The sequence below is a fragment of the Salmo salar genome, chromosome 01 (assembly GCF_965601325.2).
Source record: "Salmo salar chromosome 01, fSalSal1, whole genome shotgun sequence".
NCBI classification, from domain to species: Eukaryota; Metazoa; Chordata; class Actinopteri; order Salmoniformes; family Salmonidae; genus Salmo; species Salmo salar.
The window spans coordinates 89,914,771-89,935,931 of NC_138291.1; the positions used below are offsets into that span (position 1 = coordinate 89,914,771).

The 21,161-nt window shown below is 43.4% G+C and overlaps 1 protein-coding gene across 1 annotated transcript; it reads left to right on the top strand.

The window, feature by feature from the left end:
* Positions 1 to 55: 55 nt before the first annotated feature.
* LOC106609499 (eukaryotic peptide chain release factor GTP-binding subunit ERF3A) lies at positions 56 to 21,013 on the top strand. The gene is made up of 14 exons (XM_014208382.2): positions 56 to 446; positions 783 to 824; positions 3,633 to 3,902; positions 4,036 to 4,069; positions 4,245 to 4,322; positions 4,443 to 4,623; positions 4,956 to 5,110; positions 13,012 to 13,152; positions 15,507 to 15,600; positions 17,061 to 17,141; positions 17,998 to 18,171; positions 19,717 to 19,806; positions 20,057 to 20,225; positions 20,372 to 21,013. Exons 1-14 carry the CDS (start codon positions 248 to 250, stop codon positions 20,422 to 20,424), a joined length of 1,761 nt encoding a protein of 586 aa, XP_014063857.1. The 5' UTR covers positions 56 to 247; the 3' UTR covers positions 20,425 to 21,013.
* The last annotated feature ends 148 nt before the right edge of the window (positions 21,014 to 21,161 follow it).

Genomic DNA, 21,161 nt, shown 5'->3' on the forward strand with positions numbered 1-21,161 from the left:
CTGTAGTTCCAGGGTTACCCCCTCGAGGAATCCTCCTAGCGGTTCGTGGTGGAACTGTAGGTTTACGTCTCTCTCTCTCTCGTCGGTCTCGTCTCCGTGAGACACCGGCTCACCATATGCCTCCCAAAACAAGACACAGTGAAGCATCGCGAATTATTTTAACATAAGTAGCAAGATAACAGAACGGACATCAATCCAGTTGCGTTATTCACAGTCAAGCCAGCTAGCTAGCTTAGCTAACTCTGCCATGGACCCGCGAGACACAGCCCCGGATTCGTGGGAGCAGGAGGAGGATGCCGAGGCCCGAGCCGCCGCGGGACTCCAGTCCGCTCTCGCGGCTCTCAACGTCAATGCCAAGCCGTTTGTCCCGAATGTCAACGCGGCGGTGTTTGTACCGACATTCTTTCAAAGCAGCCCCACGGAAATCCCAATATCTGACGGTCACGGTAGGTTAGTGCGTGATGTTGTGGAGTGTTGTAATAACGGGATTTTGACAGCTGCTCTTATTGCCTGGGGTTAGCCAGGTTAGCTACAGTAGCTAGCTAGATAACGTTAGCTATCTTGGGGTTGTAACGTTAGCTAGCAAGCTCACTAGACTAGTGTATGATATTGCTCAACCCTAATGTGACTGTTTTGACATGATGGTGCAACGTTTATAGCTAGGCCTACTGCTCATGATGCTATTATTATTGTTAAGCCATCACCCATACTGGATTCCTATTCCAAAAGCTCCAATGTCCATTTAATGCCAATGATAAACGCAACAACTTGTCTCTTCACAGGTGCTGAGCCAGTTGCCAGCATGGAGCTGTCAGAAACAGTTGGTATGTGTTTTGTGTTTATTACTATATTATTATTTAGCTAACTATTCTTCCATCTTTTACTTCCCTTTGCCACTCAGGTGTGTTGCACTTTACACAATGTTATTGTTTTGGACAATCACAGACGGTATCAGATTGTTTGTTAAAGATGTGTATCACAGGTGTTTTTTAAAACCTTTAGGTCTCAATCGTTATTTTTTACCTGCAGAAGGTTGCCTTGCCAACTCCCACCCAACTCATTCCAGCAGAGATTACAAATGTCCGTCAGTCAGTATTGTCTACCATACATTCAGACATTGAAACATCTCTTCAGGCCTACTGCTCACTGGGAGGTAGCCTAGGCCTGAAGGCCAGTTCTGGGAGACATGACAAGGTCCAACTGGGAGGATTGGCAGGCTCCCACTCCCTACATGCACATCTATAGCATGATGCAACATCACAGGCCTATGCCTAAAATATACTAGTACACTGGAACACGTGGAAACGGATATGACGTTTGTTAGACTGGTATAACCAAATTGGGCAGTCCAGTTGGTAATTTCAGGGAATGTTGCTGTAGAGGTACTATATTGACCAGCCCTATATGTTTTTGACATTTGGCCAGAGAACACTGCCGCTGTGCACATCTACTCAGGTTACATACGCCTGATTTATCTGTTAGTGTGACACCTGGCTGAAACTGTAGCCTGCCAGAGAGAGAGAGAGAGAGGACACGAGGGGAAGTGAGTTCTGAGTGACTGTTGAAGTTACCTCGTGGGTTTATAATTCAGAACACAGATGCCGTTTTTGTAATGTGTAGTTCATTTTTTCTGTGGTGTTGCATGCAATGTAAGCATGCCTCTGAGTAGTTGTCATCATGACCTTCTCCAGATTGTGAATGACAAGTGTTGAGAAGGGAACAGGCATTGTACATGTTTAATTTCATGGATGAGGAGGTGAAGGCCTTGTTTATATGCTGCTATGGGAAGAGTTTTTCTGAAGCACTAATCTGCATCAGTGCTTGATTAACTAGAATTTCTTTAAAGAATTCATTTAAAGTTCAATATACAGTAAAGTTATATAGCTATCACTACTATCGCTACAAAGCTATATCACTATTAAATAAGGATATTGAACATCCATGGTATACAGTGCCTTCAAGTATTCACACCCCTTGACTTTTTCAACATTTTGTTGTGTTACAGCCTGAAATTAAAATTGATTAAATTGGGATTGTGTGTCACTGGCCTACACACAATACCCTATAATGTTAAAATGGAATTATGTTTTTAGAAATGTTTACAAAGTCATTAAAAATTAAAAGCTGAAATTTCTTGAGTCAATAAGTATTCAACCCTTTTGCTATTGCAAGACTAAAATAAGTACAGGAGTAAAAATGTGCTTAACACACATAATAAGTTGCATGGATTCACTCTGTGTGCAATAATAGTGTTTAACATGATTTTTGAATGACTACCTCATCTCTGTACTACATACATTCAATTATTTGTAAGGTCCCTCAGTTGAGCAGTGAATTTCTAACATAGATTCAACCACAAAGACCAGGGAGGTTTTCCAATACATTGCAAAAAAGGGCACCTATTGGTAGATGTTGAAAAAGAAAGAAGCCAACATTGAATATCCCTTTGAGCATGTTGAAGTTCTTAATTACACTTTGGATGGTGTATGAATACATCCAGTCACTTCAAAGATACAGGCGTTCTTCCGAACTCAGTTGCCAGAGAGGAATGAAACCTCTCAGGGATTTTACCATGAGGCCGATGGTGACAGAGTTTAATGGCTGTGATAGGAGAAAACTGAGGATGGTTCAACAACATTGTAGTTACTCCACAATACTAACCTAAATGACAGAGTGAAAAGAAGGAAGCCTGTACAGAATAAAAATATACCAAAACATGCATCCTGTTTGCAATAAGGCACTAAAGTAAAACTGCAAAAAATGTGGCAAGGAAATTAACTTTATGTCCTGAATATAAAGCGTTATGTTTGAGACAAATCCAACACAACACATCACTCTTCATATTTTCAAGCATGGTGGTGGCTCCATCATGTTATGGGTATGGGTATTTTTTTAGGATAAAAATAAATGGAATAGAGCTAAGTGCAGGTAAAATCCTAGAGGCTGGTTTAGTCTGCTTTCCAACAGACACTGGGAGACATATTCACATTTCAGCAGGACAATAGACCAAATATACATTGGAGTTGCTTACCAAGACGACATTGAATGTTCTTGATTGGTCTAGTTACAGTTTTGACTTAAATCGGCTTGAAAATCTATGGCAAGACTGGAAAATGGCTGTCTAGCGATGGACAGCTGTAATCGCCGCAAAAGTGGATTCTAACCTGTATTGACTCAGGGGTGTGAATACTTATGTAAATGAGATTGTTAGAATTTCTAAAAACATGTTTTCACTTTGTCATTGTGGGGTATTTTGTGTAGATGGGTGAGAAAAGGTTTGAATTAATTTTGAGTTCAGGCTGTAACACAACAGTGTGGAATAAGTCAAGGGGTATGAATACTTTCTGAAGGCACTGTAGATGACCACAACTATGTAATAAGCCAATTTCAGTGTCATAGTGTATGAGGTCAGAGATCAAAGAGCATTGTTTGAAGAGAACGTGCAGTCACCGTGCAGTTCCGCACACAGTTTAGATTAACAGTGTGCCGGTACTCTCCTGTCTGTTCACAAGCTATCTCATATACCCATCATGCACCTGTGAAATCTGCTGGATGTGCGGACTACCTTCAACAAAAGAGCATTGTTTCATGGTCTACATCAGTGGTAAACAAGTGCCGCTTTTGTCCTTTAGCTCCAGTGGAGAACGGAGGAGGGACAGAAGCAGACATGATGGTGGAGGTGGAGACGTGGGAGCAGAAAGAGGAGCCCGGGGAAGGAGAACCAGGAGGAGGGGGAGCCCTGGGAGGAGAGGGGGGTTCCAGTGAGGAGGTGCAGGGAAAGGAGGAGGAGGAGATGATGGAAGAGGAAGAGGAGGAGGAGCTGCCCATGCTCAAAGTAATCCCCCTCCCACCAGACGCCCCGAAGAAGGAGCATGTCAATGTGGTGTTCATCGGGCATGTGGGTGCGTTCCTACTGAATATTATTACCTCATGGTCTTCTTTCCTACATCATTTTTTTATTCCTGGACAGAGAGCAAGTGCTGTTAGAAATTGTCTATATTCATTTGGATTGAAGACCAGTTTTCTTTTTTTCAGATGCTGGTAAATCAACTATTGGAGGTCAGATCATGTGAGTAATAACATGGTTATCAATAACTATTCCTAGATTCAGGTTACTGAAGATGGCTTAACATTTTCTTCTACGGTATGATCCATTGCTACTAATGCCATGGCAATCTAGAAATAAAATGTTCTCTCCTATATTCATCAGATCAGGCAATCTCTGTTTATCTTTCTTATTGGAGGTATTTGACAGGAATGGTGGAGAAAAGAACCCTGGAGAAATATGAAAGAGAAGCCAAAGAAAAGAACAGAGAAACATGGTGAGCTTACCTTCTGGTGTGACTAGATTCAGTTATGTATATGCTTGGAAATAACAAAAATGGCTCTGAAAAACATTTTCATATGACTTTTTCATCTTGTATCCGTATCTTGCTCGTCAGGTACCTGTCCTGGGCTCTGGACACCAACCAGGAGGAGAGAGACAAGGGGAAGACGGTGGAGGTGGGGAGAGCCTACTTTGAGACAGAGAAAAAGCACTTTACTATCCTGGACGCCCCCGGCCACAAAAGCTTTGTCCCCAACATGATCGGTGGGGCGTCACAGGCTGACCTGGCAGTGCTGGTGAGTTTTCCCAAACAATGCTTAGTGGAAGGGATTTCACTGGCCACTTTTCATATCTGCTGCGTCGAGGCAAAACAGGCCCCTGTGTCCCTGATAGTTGTATTGTTGCCAGTAGACAAGTTGACTGAGACTGCATTTGTTTAGCAATGGATTTTGTATGATAAGAAGAGGACTGACTTAACTATATAATGAGAGAGTATTTTCTAACATGCATTCTAGTTCTGAAAAGTCTACACAGTAGATAATGTACAGTACCTGTTAGGTGTACCCTAGTGTTTAGCATTATCTTCTGCACCCTATGCTAGTCTAACGTAACCCTATGTTGTGGTCAGGTGATCTCGGCCAGAAAAGGAGAGTTTGAGACAGGCTTTGAGAAGGGAGGTCAGACGCGGGAACACGCCATGCTGGCCAAGACGGCTGGAGTCAAACACCTCATCGTCCTCGTCAACAAGATGGACGACCCCACTGTCAACTGGAGCTTGGAAAGGTCAGTCAGTACAATGTACAGTGCATTCGGAAAGTATTAAGACCCCTTGACTTTGTTCACATTTTGTTACATTACAGCCTTATTTTAAAATGGATTAAATATATATACTTAAACTTAAACAACACAATGTAACTCCAAGTCAATCACACTTCTGTGAAATCAAACTGTCCACTTAGGAAGCAACACTGATTGACAATAAATTTCACATGCTGTTGTGCAAATGGAATAGACAACAGGTGGAAATTATAGGCAATTAGCAAGACACCCCCAATAAAGGAGTGGTTCTGCAGGTGGGGACCACAGACCACTTCTCAGTTCCTATGCTTCCTGGCTGATGTTTTGGTCACTTTTGAATGCTGGCGGTGCTTTCACTCTAGTGGTATCATGAGACGGAGTATACAACCCACACAAGTGGCTCAGATGGCACATCAATGCGAGCTGTGGCAAGAAGGTTTGCTGTGTCTGTCAGCGTAGTGTCCAGAGGCGCTACCAGGAGACAGGCCAGTACATCAGGAGATGTGGAGGAGGCCGTAGGAGGGCAACAACCCAGCAGCAGGACCGCTACCTCCGCCTTTGTGCAAGGAGGAGCAGGAGAAGCACTGCCAGAGCCCTGCAAAATGACCTCCAGCAGGCCACAAATGTGCATGTGTCTGCTCAAACGGTCAGAAACAGACTCCATGAGGGTGGTATGAGGGCCCGACGTCCACAGGTGGGGGTTGTGCTTACAGCCCAACACCGTGCAGGACGTTTGGCATTTGCCAGAGAACACCAAGATTGGCAAATTCGCCACTGGCGCCCTGTGCTCTTCACAGATGAAAGCAGGTTCACACTGAGCACGTGACAGATGTGACAGAGTCTGGAAACGCCGTGGAGAACGTTCTGCTGCCTGCAACATCTTCCAGTATGACCGGTTTGGCGGTGGGTCAGTCATGGTGTGGGGTGGCATTTCTTTGGGGGGCCGCACAGCCCTCCATGTGCTCGCCAGAGGTAGCCTGACTGCCATTAGGTACCGAGATGAGATCCTCAGACCCCTTGTGAGACCATATGCTGGTGCGGTTGGCCCTGGGTTCCTCCTAATGCAAGACAATGCTAGACCTCATGTGGCTGGAGTGTGTCAGCAGTTCCTGCAAGAGGAAGGCATTGATGCTATGGACTGGCCCGCCCGTTCCCCAGACCTGAATCCAATTGAGCACATCTGGGACATCATGTCTCGCTCCATCCACCAACGCCACGTTGCACCACAGACTGTCAAGGAGTTGGCGGATGCTTTAGTCCAGGTCTGGGAGGAGATCCCTCAGGAGATCATCCGCCACCTCATCAGGAGCATGCCCAGGCGTTGTAGGGAGGTCATACAGGCACGTGGAGGCCACACACACTACTGAGCCTCATTTTGACTTGTTTTAAGGACATTACATCAAAGTTGGATCAGCCTGTAGTGTGGTTTTCCACTTTAATTTTGAGTGTGACTCCAAATCCAGACCTCCATGGGTTGATAAATTGGATTTCCATTGATTATTTTTGTGTGATTTTGTTGTCAGCACATTCAACTATGTAAAGAAAAAAGTATTTAATAAGATTATTTCTTTCATTCAGATCTAGGATGTGTTGTTTAAGTGTTCCCTTTATTTTTTGGAGCAGTATATTTTTAATCAATCTACACAATACCCCAAAATGACAAAGCGAAAACAGGTTTTTAGACATTTTTGCAAATGTATAATAAATTAAAAAGATAAATACCTTATTTACATAAGTATTCAGACCCTTTGCTATGACCCTCGAAATTGAGCTCAGGTGAGTCCTGTTTCCATTGATCATCCTTGAGATGTTTCTACAACTCGATTGGAGTACACCTGTGTTAAATTCAATTGATTGGACATGATTTGGAAAGGCAAACGTCTATCTATATAAGGTCCCACAGTTGACAGTGCATGTCAGAGCAAAACCAAGCCATGAGGTCGAAGGAATTGTCCTTAGAACTCCGAGACAGGATTGTGTCGAGGCACAGATCTAGGTAAGGGTACCAAAATATTTCTGCAGCATTGAAGGTCCCCAAGAACACAGTGGCATCCATCATTTTTAAATGTAAGACGTTTGGAACCACCAAGAGTCTTCCTGGAGCTGGCCGCCCGGCCAAACTGAGCAATTGGGGGGGAAAGGGCCTTGGTCAGGGAAGTAACCCCAGAAAATCTCAAGTATTATTACATACAGCCAGGAAGAACTATTGGATATTAAAGCGATGTCAATTTACCATAATTACGACCAAGAATACGTCTTTCCTGAAGTGGATCCTTTGTTTGGACCTTCACCCTGGACATGCGATCTTATCCCAGAGGCCGACCCAAAACAACATGGTCGCAGCAGGAGAGGGAGATGGAGCGGCCTACTGGTTGTCCTGTGTGGCTCAGTTGGTAGAGCATGGTGTTTGCAACGCCAGGGTTGTGGGTTCGATTCCCACGGGGGACCAGTACGGAGAAGGAAAAAAAAAATGTATGAAATGTATGCATTCACTACTGTAAGTCGCTCTGGATAAGAGCGTCTGCTAAATGACTAAAATGTAAAATGTAAATGGTTGTTCCCTCTGTGACCATTAAAACCTTCCCTAACCAGAAAACGTGGATTGATGGCAGCATTTGCGCAAAACTGAAAGTGCGAACCACCGCTTTTAATCATGGCAAAGCGACCGGAACCACGACCGAATACAAACAGTACAGCTATTCCCTCCAAGGCAATCAAACAAGCAAAGCGTTAGTATAGAGACAAAGTAGAGTCGCAATTCAACGGCTCAAACACGAGACGTATGTGGCAAAGTCTACAGTCAATCACGGATTACAAAAAGAAAACCAGCTCCGTTGCGGACACCGACGTCTTGCTCCCAGACAAATTAAACAACTTCTTTGCTCGCTTTGAGGACAATACAGTGCCACTGACATGGCCCGCTACCAAAGCCTGTGGGCTCTCCTTCTCCGTGGCCAACGTGAGTAAAACATTTAAACGTGTTAACCCTCGCAAGCCTGCCGGCCCAGACGGCATCCCTAGCCGCGTCCTCAGAGCATGCGTAGGCCAGCTGGCTGGTGTGTTTGAATATGTCCGTAATCTCTCCCTGTCCCAGTCTGTTGTCGCCACATGCTTCAAGATGGCCACCATTGTTCCTGTTCCCAAGAAATCTAAGGTAACTGAACTAAATGACTATCGCCCCATTGCACTCACTTCTGTCATCATGAAGTGCTTTGAGAGACTAGTCAAGGATCATATCACCTCCACCCTACCTGATACCCTAGACCCACTCCAATTTGCTTACCGCCCCAATAGGTCCACTGACGATGCAATCGCCATCACACTGCACACTGCCCTATCCCATCTGGACAAGAGGAATACCTATGTAAGAATGCTGTTCATTGACTACAGCTCAGCATTTAACACCATAGTACCATCCAAACTTGTCATTAAGCTCGAGACCCTGGGTCTCAACCCCGCCCTGTGCAACTGGGTATCGGACTTCCTGACGGGCCGCCCCCAGGTGGTGAAGGTAGGAAACAACATCTCCACCCCGCTAATACTCAACACTGGGGCCTCACAAGGGTGTGTTCTCAGCCCTCTCCTGTACTCCCTGTTCACCCATGACTGCGTGGCCATGCACGCTTCCAATTCAATCATCAAGTTTGCAGACGACACTACAGAGGTAGGCTTGATTACCAACAACGACGAGACAGCCTACAGGGAGGAGGTGAGGGCCCTCGGAGTGTGGTGTCAGGAAAATAACCTCTCACTCAACGTCAACAAAACAAAGGAGATGATCGTGGACGTTAGGAAACAGCAGAGGGAGCACCCCCCCCATCCACATTGACGGGACAGTAGTGGAAAAGGTGGAAAGTTTTAAGTTCCTCGGCATACACATCACGGAAAAACTGAAATGGTCCACCCACACAGACAGTCTGGTGAAGAAGGCGCAACAGTGGCTCTTCAACCTCAGGAGGCTGAAGAAATTTGGCTTGTCATCTAAAACAACTTTTACAGATGCACAATCGAGCGCATCCTGTCGGGCTGTATCACCGCCTGGTACGGCAATTGCACCGCCCTCAACCGCAAGGCTCTCCAGAGGGTAGTGCAGTCTGCACAATGTGTCATCGGGGGCAAACTACCTGCCCTTCAGGACACCTACAGCATCCAATGTCACAGGAAGGCCAAAAGGATCATCAAGGACAACAACCACCCGAGCCACTGCCTGTTCACCCCGCTATCATCCAGAAGGCGAGGTCAGTACAGGTGCATCAAAGCTGGGACCGAGAGACTGAAAAACAGCTTCTATCTCTAGGCCATCAGACTGTTAAACAGCCATCACTAACATAGAGAGGCTGCTGCCAACATACAGACTGAAATCACTGGCCACTTAAATAAAGTAATAAAGGTATCACTAGTCACTTTAAATAACGGCACTTTAATAATGTTTACATATCCTACATTACTCATCTCATATGTACAGTTGAAGTCGGCAGTTTACATACACCTTAGCTAAATACATGTAAACTCAGTTTTTCACAATTCCTGACATTTAATCCTTGTAAGAATTCCCTGTCTTAGGTCAGTTAGGATCACCACTTTTTTTTAAGAATGTGAAATGTCAGAATAATAGTAGAGAGTGATTTTTATTTCAGCTTTTATTTCTTTCATCACATTCCCAGTTGGTCAGAAGTTTACATACACTCAATTAGTATTTGGTAGCATTGCCTTTAAATTGTTTAACTTGGGTCAAATGTTTCGGGTAGCCTTCCACAAGCTTCCCACAATAATTTGGGTGAATTTTGGCCTATTCCTCCTGACAGAGCTGGTGTAACTGAGTCAGGTTTGTAGGCCTCGTTGCTCGCTTTTTCAGTAGTTCCCACAAATTTTCTATGGGATTGAGGGCTTTGTGATGGCCACTGCAATACCTTGACTTTGTTGTCCTTAAGCCATTTTGCCACAACTTTGGAAGTATGCTTGGGGTCATTATCCATTTGGAAGACCCATTTGCAACCAAACTTTAACTTCCTGACTGATGTCTTGAGATGTTGCTTCAATATATCCACATCATTTTCCTCCTCATGATGCCATCTATTTTGTGAAGTGCACCAGTCCCTCCTGCAGCAAAGCACCCCCACAACATGATGCTGCCAACCCCGTGTTTCACGGTTGGGATGGTTTTCTTCGACTTGCAAGCCTCCCCCTTTTCCCTCCAAACATAACGATGGTCATTATGGCCAAACAGTTACATTTCTGTTTCATCAGACCAGAGGACATTTCAAGTACGATCTTTGTCCCCATGTGCAGTTGCAAACCGTAGTCTGGCTTTTTTATGGCGGTTTTGGAGCAGTGGCTTCTTCCGTGCTGAGCGGCCTTTCAGGTTATGTCGATATTTGGACTTTTACTGTGGATATAGATACTTTTGTACCTGTTTCCTCCAGCATCTTTACAGGGTCCTTTGCTGTTGTTCTGGGATTGATTTGCACTTTTCGCACCAAAGTACGTTCATCTCTAGGAGACAGAACGCGTCTCCTTCCTGAGTGGTATGATGGCTGCGTGGTCCCATGGTGTTTATACTTGCGTATTATTGTTTGTACAGATGAACGTGGTACCTTCAGGCGTTTGGAAATTGCTCCCAAGGATGAACCAGACTTTTGAAGGTCTACAGTTTATTTTTCTGAGGTCTTGGCTGATTTATTTTGATTTTCCCATGATGTCAAGCAAAGAGGCACTGAGTTTGAAGGTAGGCCTTGAAATACATCCACGTGTACACCTCCAATTGACTCAAATGATGTAAATTAACCTATCAGAATCTTACAAAGCCATGACATCATTTTCTGGAATTTTCCAAGCTGTTTAAAGGCACAGTCAACTTAGTGTATGTAAACTTTTGACCCACTGGAATTGTGATACAGGGAATTATAAGTGAAATAATCTGTCTGTAAACAATTGTTGGACAAAATTACTTGTGTCATGCGCAAAGAAGATGTCCTAACCGACTTGCCAAAACTATAGTTTGTTGACAAGAAATTTGTGTAGTGGTTGAAAAACGAGTTTTAATGACTCCAACCTAAGTGTATGTAAATTTCTGGCTTCAACTGTATATACTGTATCCTACACCATCTACTGCATCTTGCCTATGCCGCACGCCATTGCTCATCCATATATTTACATTTTCTTATTCATCCCTTCACATTTGTGTGTATCTGTGTGTATAAGGTAGTTGTTTTGAGTTTGTTAGATTACTTGTTAGATTTTACTGCATTGTCAAACTAGAACCACAAGCATTTCGCTACACTCGCATTAACATCTGCTAACCATGTGTATGTGACCAATAACATTTGATTTGAACCAAGAACAAGATGGTCACTCTGACAGAGATCCAGAGTTCCTCTGTGGAGATGGGAGAACCTTCCAGAAGGACAACCGTCTCTGCAGCACTCCACCAATGAGCCTTTTATGGTTGAGTGGCCAGACGGAAGCCACTCCTTAGTAAAAGGCACATGACAGGCCGCTTGGAGTTTTCCAAAAGGCAACGAGTCTCTGGTCTGATGAAACCAAGATTTACCTCTTTGACCTGAATGCCAAGTGTCACGTCTGGAGGAAACCTGGCACCATACCTATGGGGGAGGCATCATCATGCTGTGGGGATGTTATGCCAGCTGCAGGAACTGGAAGACTAGTCAGGACTGAGGGAAAGATGAACGGAGCAAAGTACAGAGAGATCCTTGATGAAAACCTGCTCCAGAGCGCTCAGGACCTCAGACTGGGGCGAAGGTTCACCTTTCAACAGGACAACAACCCTAAGCACACAGCCAAGACAACGCAGGAGCGGCCAAGTCTCTGAATGTCCTTGAGTAGCCCAGCCAGAGCCCGGACTTGAACCCGAACGAGCATCTTTGGAGAGACCTGAAAATAGCTGTGCAACAATGCTCCCCATCCACCTGACAAAGCTTGAGAGGATCTGCAGAGGAGAATGGAAGAAACTCCCCAAATACAAGTGTGCCAAGCTTGTAGCGTCATACCCAAGAAGACTCGAGGCTGTAATCACTGCTAAAGGTGCTTCAAGAAAGTACTGAGTAAGGGGGCTGAATACTTATGTAAATGTGTTATTTCAATTTTTTTATTTCTAATAAATTTGCAAACATTTATACAAACCTGTTTTGGCTTTGTCATTATGGGGTATTGTATGTAGATTGATGAGGATTTAAAAAAAGATTCGATCCATTTTAGAATAAGGCTTTAACGTAAAAAATATGTGGAAGAATTCAAGGGTTCTGAATACTTTCCGAATGCACTGTATATACATGCATCTTGGTAGAGATAGCCAACTGCAGAGTCTACAGTATCCCATCTAATGTGTTGTTTGACCCTGTAACGGCTGTCGTAGAGAGGGGACCAAAGCGCAGCGTGTTGATTGCTCATGATGAATATTTATTTTAACTCAGAAAAATAAAGACAAAATAACAACCCAACAGCCAACAGTTTTGTCATGTAACAGATAACTAAACTGAAAATAACTACCCACAAACACAGGTGGAAAAAAACCCTACTTAAGTATGATCTCCAATTAGAGACAACGAGGACCAGCTGCCTCTAATTGGAGATCATCCCAAAAAACAACATCGAAATAGAAAAACTAGAACCTAAACATAGATATACAAAACCTAGAAAAACACAAAACACCCCCTGTCACGCCCTGACCTACTCTACCATAGAAAATAACATCTTACTATGGTCAGGACGTGACAGACCCTCATGCTGCATGGCTGGTTATGACAGACAGTCATAGAATAGGAAAGATATAAAAATGGAGATTGTGTTCCTCAATTAGTCAACATTGTAACATTGATATTTATATTTAACACAGTAAAATAACCCATCCTCCTCCCTCTCCGCTACAGGTATGAGGAATGTAAAGAGAAGTTGGTGCCATTTCTGAAGAAGGTGGGCTTCAACCCAAAGAAGGACATCTACTTCATGCCTTGCTCTGGGCTGACGGGAGCCAACCTAAAGGAGCCCATAGAGGAGTGCACATGGTACACGTAAGTCAACCTCCCCTCAGTTCTCTGCAGAAAGTACATGTAAGCCAACCTCCCCTCAGTTCTCTGCAGAAAGTACACGTAAGTCAACCTTCCCTCAGTTCTCTGCAGAAAGTACACGTAAGTCAACCTCCCCTCAGTTCTCTGCAGTAAGTACAGGTAAGTCAACCTCCCCTCAGTTCTCTGCAGAAAGTACACGTAAGTCAACCTCCCCCCCAGTTCTCTGCAGAAAGTACACGTAAGTCAACCTCCCCTCAGTTCTCTGCAGAAAGTACACGTAAGTCAACCTCCCCTCAGTTCTCTGCAGAAAGTACACGTAAGTCAACCTCCCCCCAGTTCTCTGCAGAAAGTACACGTAAGTCAACCTCCCCTCAGTTCTCTGCAGAAAGTACACGTAAGTCAACCTCCCCCCAGTTCTCTGCAGAAAGTACACGTAAGTCAACCTCCCCCAGTTCTCTGCAGAAAGTACACGTAAGTCAACCTCCGCTCAGTTCTCTGCAGAAAGTACAGTTGAAGTCGGAAGTTTACATACACTTAGGTTGGAAATATTAACTCGTTTTTCAACCACTCCACAAATTTCTTGTTAACAAGCTATAGTTTTGGCAAGTCGGTTAGGACATCTTCTTTGTGCATGACACAAGTAATTTTGTCCTACAATTGTTTACAGACAGATTATTTCACTTATAATTCCCTGTATCACAATTCCAGTGGGTCAGAAGTTTACATACACTAAGTTGACTGTGGCTATAAACAGCTTGGAAAATTCCAGGAAATTATGTCATGGCTTTAGAAGCTTCTGATAGACTAATTGACAATTCAATTGGAGGTGTACCTGTGGATGTATTTCAAGGCCTACCTTCAAACTCAGTGCCTCTTTGCTTGACATCATGGGAAAATCAAAATAAATCAGCCAAGACCTCAGAAAAAAAATTGTAGACCTCCACGAGTCTGGTTCATCCTTGGGAGCAATTTCCAAATGCCTGAAGGTACCACGTTCATCTGCACAAACAATAGTACCCAAGTATAAACACCATGCGACCACGCAGCTGTCATACTGCTCAGGAAGGAGACGTGTTCTGTCTCCTAGAGATGAACGTACTTTGGTGTGAAAAGTACAAATCAATCCCAGAACAACAGCAAAGGACCTTGTGAAGATGCTGGAGGAAACAGGTACAAAGTATCTATATCCACAGTAAAACGAGTCCAAATATTGACAAAACCTGAAAGGCCGCTCAGCAAGGAAGAAGCCACTGCTCCAAATACGCCATGAAAAAGCCAGACTACGGTTTGCAACTGCACATGGGGACAAAGATCATACTTGAAATGTCCTGTGGTCTGATGAAACAAAAATTTAACTGTTTGGCCATAATGACCATCGTTATGTTTGGAGGAAAAAGGGGGAGGCTTGCAAGCCGAAGAACACCATCCCAACCGTGAAGCACGGGGTTGGCAGCATCATGTTGTGGGGGTGCTTTGCTGCAGGAGGGACTGGTGCACTTCACAAAATAGATGGCATCATGAGGAAGAAAATGATGTGGATATATTGAAGCAACATCTCAAGACATCAGTCAGGAAGTTAAAGCTTGGTCGCAAATGGGTTTTCCAAATAGACAATGACTCCAAGCATACTTCCAAAGTTGTGGCAAAATGGCTTAAGGACAACAAAGTCAAGGTATTGAAGTGGCCATCACAAAGCCCTGACCTCAATCATATAGAAAATTTGTGGGCACAACTGGAAAGGCATGTGCGAGCAAGGAGGCTTACAAACCTGACTCAGTTACACCAGCTCTGTCAGGAGGAATGGGCCAAAATTCACCCAACTTATTGTGGGAAGCTTGTGGAAAGCTACCCGAAACATTTGACCCAAGTTAAACAATTTAAAGGCAATGCTACCAAATACTAATTGAGTGTATGTAAACTTCTGACCCACTGGGAATGTGATGAAAGAAATAAAATCTGAAATAAGTCATTCTCTCTACTATTATTCTGACATTTCACATTCTTAAAATAACATGGTGATCCTAACTGACCTAAGACAGGGAATTCTTACTAGGATTTAATGTCAGGAATTGTGAAAAACTGAGTTTAAATGTATTTGGCCAAGGTGTATGTAAACTTCCGACTTCAACTGTACATGAAAGTCAATCCCTTTGTGGGTGCTGAGTGGCGGTTGCTTGTCAAGTCTTTATTTTCATAACAGTCCATCAAATCAATGTATATTTTTTCCTCCTCCACAAAACAGCTCTGCTAACTTCAATGAAGCTATCAAAGTTCTCTCTGTTCCCATAATAATTGATAATCCATAAATGTATTATTAGAAAAGATAATTGATTTTCCCAATTGTTCTTCGTTGCCAGGGGGTTGCCATTCATCCCACATCTGGACAGCCTGCCAAGCTTCAGCAGAATCACAGATGGCCCTGTCAGATTACCCATCGTAGACAAATACAAGGTGAGCTCAACTGCTGTCATGAGTTATCCCAGTTACATATCTCTAGCTCTGTATTGCAATCAACGGCATAACTTGCATAATTTTTAACCAAGCCATCTTATTCTGTAGTAATTAATAATCCATTATGAATACATTATCTCAGAGTTTGAAAAAGGCTTATGAAATGAATGCTAAAAGACAAAGATAATGCAGCACTGTGCAGCTGCTACACACACGCACATACACACACACACACACACACACACACTGGCCTTCCCACATCACATCCAGATGAGGTCCTCTGTTCCGTTCTGGGTGTCCTTCCAAGTCCTCCCTACTGTAGCCAAGGACAGCAGAGCACAACCATTTTCTCCACAAGATAATTTAGCTTTCTGGCACCGGTTTCACCAGCGGGTGTTTTGGAACAGGTTAGTAGGAAGGAAATTATATTGTATAGCTTTCTCAGCAGGTCTTCCACACACACACACACACACACACACACACACACACTGCTGTGGTTGTGTAAGAGGGGTGTTATGAAACCCAGGAGCTCTAACTAGATCTGCTATTCAGTTGATATAATGGGATTACAGTCCAGTTAATTGGCGGCTGGTTAGGTTGTTAGACTAGCTGGCAGTGGGGATCAACAGCTTAGCGCTAGACGCTAGTACACTCAATGAAGTCATCTTAGGTGGGAGCATAGAAGTGAAAAGAAACAACCATTTTAATTGACTAGACAGAATCCATTTTTGTTTTTTCATTCATTCAATATAAGTGCTAATTTTCTCTGCTAACCTAGTGTGAGCAGAATCCGTAGTAAACTGCAGTGTCCTTCCTAACCCTTAGTACCACTTCCTTTAACTGAGGGGGGTGCTGATGAGCATTTTTCTCTGCTAATACAGGAGTAATAAAGGCCTAGTTCACTCATTTTGTGGATTTAAGCACCATCAGAACCTCTATTTTCCGAGCCAAAAAGGTGAAAGATCTTTCTGTGCCCTTAAGCAAGGCACTTAACCCAAATTGCTCCAGGTTCGCTGTTGATAATGACTGACCCTGGCCGTGACCCCACTCTCCGAGGTTTATAAAAACCTCTTAGATCGGAGCAGAGGATGAGAAAGGAAGCAAAGGATGTAGTGTAATAATACAATTTTCTTGAACTTGTAGTAAGTAAGTAGCTTTGAGCCGGAACGGCTCATAGGAGCAGGAGCCTATCTCCTGTTTCTGTAGCGTGAAGCAGCTTGACGTACATGTACAACGCCCCCTGGATAGGACACCCGTCTATCGCAGGACCTTACCCCCAAACTATCTCCTTAATGTTGAGTGCCGAGCAGAGACGCATCGGGTACCATTTTTACAGTCTTTGGTATGACTCGGCCGGGGATCGATCTCCCAATCTCAGGGTTGACACTCTAACCACAAGGCCACTGACTGTAACTGGTAGAATAACCTTTAACCTGGTCTTGGTTGTGCTCTGTGTTCAGGATATGGGCACTGTGATCCTGGGGAAGCTGGAGTCTGGGTTCATTGCCAAAGCCCAGCAGCTGGTCATGATGCCTAACAGGGTAAGGCTGTCCATAGGTCGTTCATCTGTCCTAGAGAGTATACATTACACAAGTGTACAGGAGACCCTTTCACAATTTACATGTACTTTTTAATTCCTTTGGCAGATGCTCTGCAGAAAAACATCTGCTAAATAATTAAAATGTAAATTGTGAAAGGGACTCCAGACTTCCAACATTACCATGTACTTCAGGTTTGGATTCTCCAACATGTACGCATCTGTGTTAAATATACTTTACTTCAGGTTCTAATGTTATATTTCCCTTCCCAGCCCCAGTTTATCTTGCGATTTAAGATTACTAATATAATAATTGTTGTACAACATATAGACTGAGTGTACAAAACATTAAGAACACCTTCCTAATATTGATTAGCACCCCCTTATGCCCTCAGAACAGCCTCAATTCATTGGGGGCATGGACTCTACAAGGTGTTGAAAGCGTTCCACAGGGATGCTGGCTCATGTTGATTCCAATGCTTCCCATAGTTGTCAAGTTGGCTGGATGTCCTTTGGGTGGTGGACCATTCTTGATACACACGGGAAACTGTTGAGCGTAAAAACCCAGCAGCTTTGCAGTTCTTGACACTCTCAAACTGGTGCGCCTGGCACCTACTACCATACCCAGTTCAAAGGCACTTAAATCTGTTTTGCCCATTCACCCTCTGAATGGCACACATACACAATCCATGTCTCAATTGTCTCAAGGCTTACAAATCCTTCTTTAACCTGTCTCCTCCCTTCATCTACACTGATTGAAGTGGAATTAGTGACATCAAAAAGGGATAATAGCTTTTGTTTCGTATACTCAGTGTATATACAGCACTATGATACATGTGATGTGTTATCCCCACCCCCAGCACACAGTGGAGGTGCTGAGCCTGCTGTCTGATGAGGTGGAGACAGATGAAGCTGTTCCTGGAGAGAACCTGAAGCTAAGGCTGAAGGGCATCGAGGAGGAGGAGATCCTGCCTGGCTTCATCCTCTGTAACGCTGAGAACCTCTGCCACTCCGGACGCACTTTTGACGCTCAGGTGGGCTACGTTCCTTAGGACATGACTAAGGTCGTTTTAGATCGGTTGGTAGAGCATGGTGCTCGCAATGCCAGGATAGTGGGTTCCATTCCCGGACCACCCGTACGTAAAATGTACAGTGTATGCACACATAAGTTGCTTTGGATAAAAGTTTCTGCTAAATAAATGGCATATCTTATCATTGTCTAGGATTAGTTTACAAAGATACACTGCATCAGAGAAATGCTAAATGATAGCGATGCTAGGTTGGGTTGACTAAATACAGTTGAAGTCGGAAGTTTACATACACTTAGGTTGGAGTCATTAAAACTCGTTTTTCAACCACTCCACAAATGTCTTGTTAACAAACTATAGTTTTGGCAAGTCGGTTAGGACATCTACTTTGTGTATGACACAAGTAATTTTTCCAACAATTGTTTACAGACAGATTATTTCACGTATAATTCACAATTCCAGTGGGCCAGAAGTTTGCATACACTAAGTTGACTGTGCCTTTAAACAGCTTGGAAAATTCCAGAAAAGTATGTCATGGCTTTAGAAGCTTCTGATAGGCTAATTTACATCATTTGAGTCAATTGGAGGTGTACCGGTAGATGTATTTCAAGGCCTACCTTCAAACTCAGTGCCTCTTTGCTTGACATCATGGGAAAATCAAAAGAAATCAGCCAAGACCTCAGAAAAAAAAACTGTAGACCTCCACGAGTCTGGTTCATCCTTGGGAGCAATTTCCAAACGCCTGAAGGTACCACGATCATCTGTACAAACCATAGTATGCAAGTATAAACACCATGGGACCACGCAGCATCATGTTGTGGGGGTGCTTTGCTGCAGGAGGGACTGGCGCACTTCACAAAATGGATAGCATCATGAGGAGGAAAATTATGTGGATGAATTGAAGCAACATCTCAAGACATCAGTCAGGAAGTTAAAGCTTGGTCGCAAATGGGTCTTCCAAATGGACAATGACCCCAAGCATACTTCCAAAGTTGTGGCAAAATGGCTTAAGGACAACAAAGTCAAGGTATTGGAATGGCCATCAGAAAATCCTGACCTCAAACCTATAGAAAATTTGTGGACAGAACTGAAAAAGCATGTGCGAGCAAGGAGGCCTACAAACCTGACTCGGTTACACCAGCTCTGTCAGGAGGAATGGGCCAAAATTCACCCAACTTATTGTGGGAAGCTTGTGGAAGGCTACCCGAAACATTTGACCCATGTTAAACCATTTAAAGACAATGCTACCAAATACTAATTGAGTGTATGTAAACTTCTGACCCACTGGGAATGTGATGAAAGAAATAAAAGCTGAAATAAATCATTGAACTATTATTCTGACATTTCACATGCTTAAAATAAAGTGGTGATCCTAACTGACCTAAAACTGAATTTGTACTAGGATTAAATGTCAGGAATTTTGAAAAACTGAGTTCAAATGTATTTGGCTAAGGTGTATGTAAACTTCTGACTTGAACTGTATGTAAACTCCAGTACTTTCACCTCTGCTAATTTCTCTGGTGTTTAATTTATTTATTACTTTGTTTTCAGATCGTCATCATTGAGCATAAATCCATCATTTGCCCAGGTTACAACGCAGTCCTACACATCCACACCTGTATTGAAGAAGTACAAATCACAGTGAGTTACTAAGTTACATTAGCTTGTTAACAGCCCCAAACCTAATCACAGTGAATTACTAAGTTACATTAGCTTGTTAACAACTCTTAACCTAATCACAGTGAGTTACTAAGTTACATTAGCTTGTTAACATCTCCTAACCAAACCGGGTCTCTATCCAAGTATAGCCTGCCCACCACAGCTATCTTCTCTGTCAGTGAATAATGTTCATTAGTAAATAAACCTGTATTCAAGTCAATTCTCTCCTCAGGCCTTAATCTGTCTAGTGGACAAGAAGACCGGTGAGAAGAGCAAGACGCGACCTCGCTTTGTCAAACAGGACCAGGTGTGCATCGCCCGGCTACGTTGTGCTGGAACCATCTGCCTCGAGACCTTCAAAGACTTCCCACAGATGGGGAGGTTCACCCTACGAGATGAAGGTTGTGTGTGTGTGTGTGTTCCTGTGGGATTGTTTTATACCATGTTTTGTTTCTATTGATGAATATGAAAAAGCTTTAAACAACAAAACCAGTGCCAAATGGAGTACTAAAGGTTTTTATACATATGGAATTGTCTCCCTTTTCAGGCAAAACTATTGCTATTGGCAAAGTGCTGAAGCTGGTACCAGAGAAGGACTAATGTGAAGCAGCATGGAATCCTGGGACAGTTGTCATGAAAGAGGAGGAAGCTGCTGACGCCTACCTAGCCAGCCATCCTCTTACATAACACTATCTGTTGAAGACGAGGAGGAGAACAAATCATGTTTGAAAATAAAGAAGAAACTTTAAAAAGTGACTGAATCAGTTTTTATGATGAACAATGTTAATGAAAGACAAGTCCAGTGTGTCAGCTTTCTCATATTGAGAGCTCAGCTATGCCACTAATGTAGCCACTACCCTTTCCCAGGCCAACCTCACTCTGTGCTGGTCCACCTTTTGTTTTGGAAATGGGAATGTATGCGTTGTTACTTCGTTTGGAAAGGAAGGGACTAGCGTTGCATCCGGTTGCATCACGTTTGGACCATAATTAGCTAGTTATACGCATTGAAATCCAAAATATTATACCAAAATGGTAATATTTTGGTTGTAGGTATCGCCATACCAAAATCCTAATCTGGTATGTTCACACGCACACAATCAAACAAACATGGTTCCTGTTGTGAACGTGTGTTGTCATGTTACCAATCAACAATGAAAATAAAGTATCAAACTGAGAGAAAAAAATTAAAGGCTCTGTTTTTCTCCATTTCTTACAATGTTCATTTGGCCTTTCGGAATGGTTTCCACTAGTTATCACAGCCACAAAGTCAAAATTGGTCTTCATTTAAGGTTATGGTTAGGCATAAGGTTAGCAGAGGGGTTGAGGTTAGGGTCAGG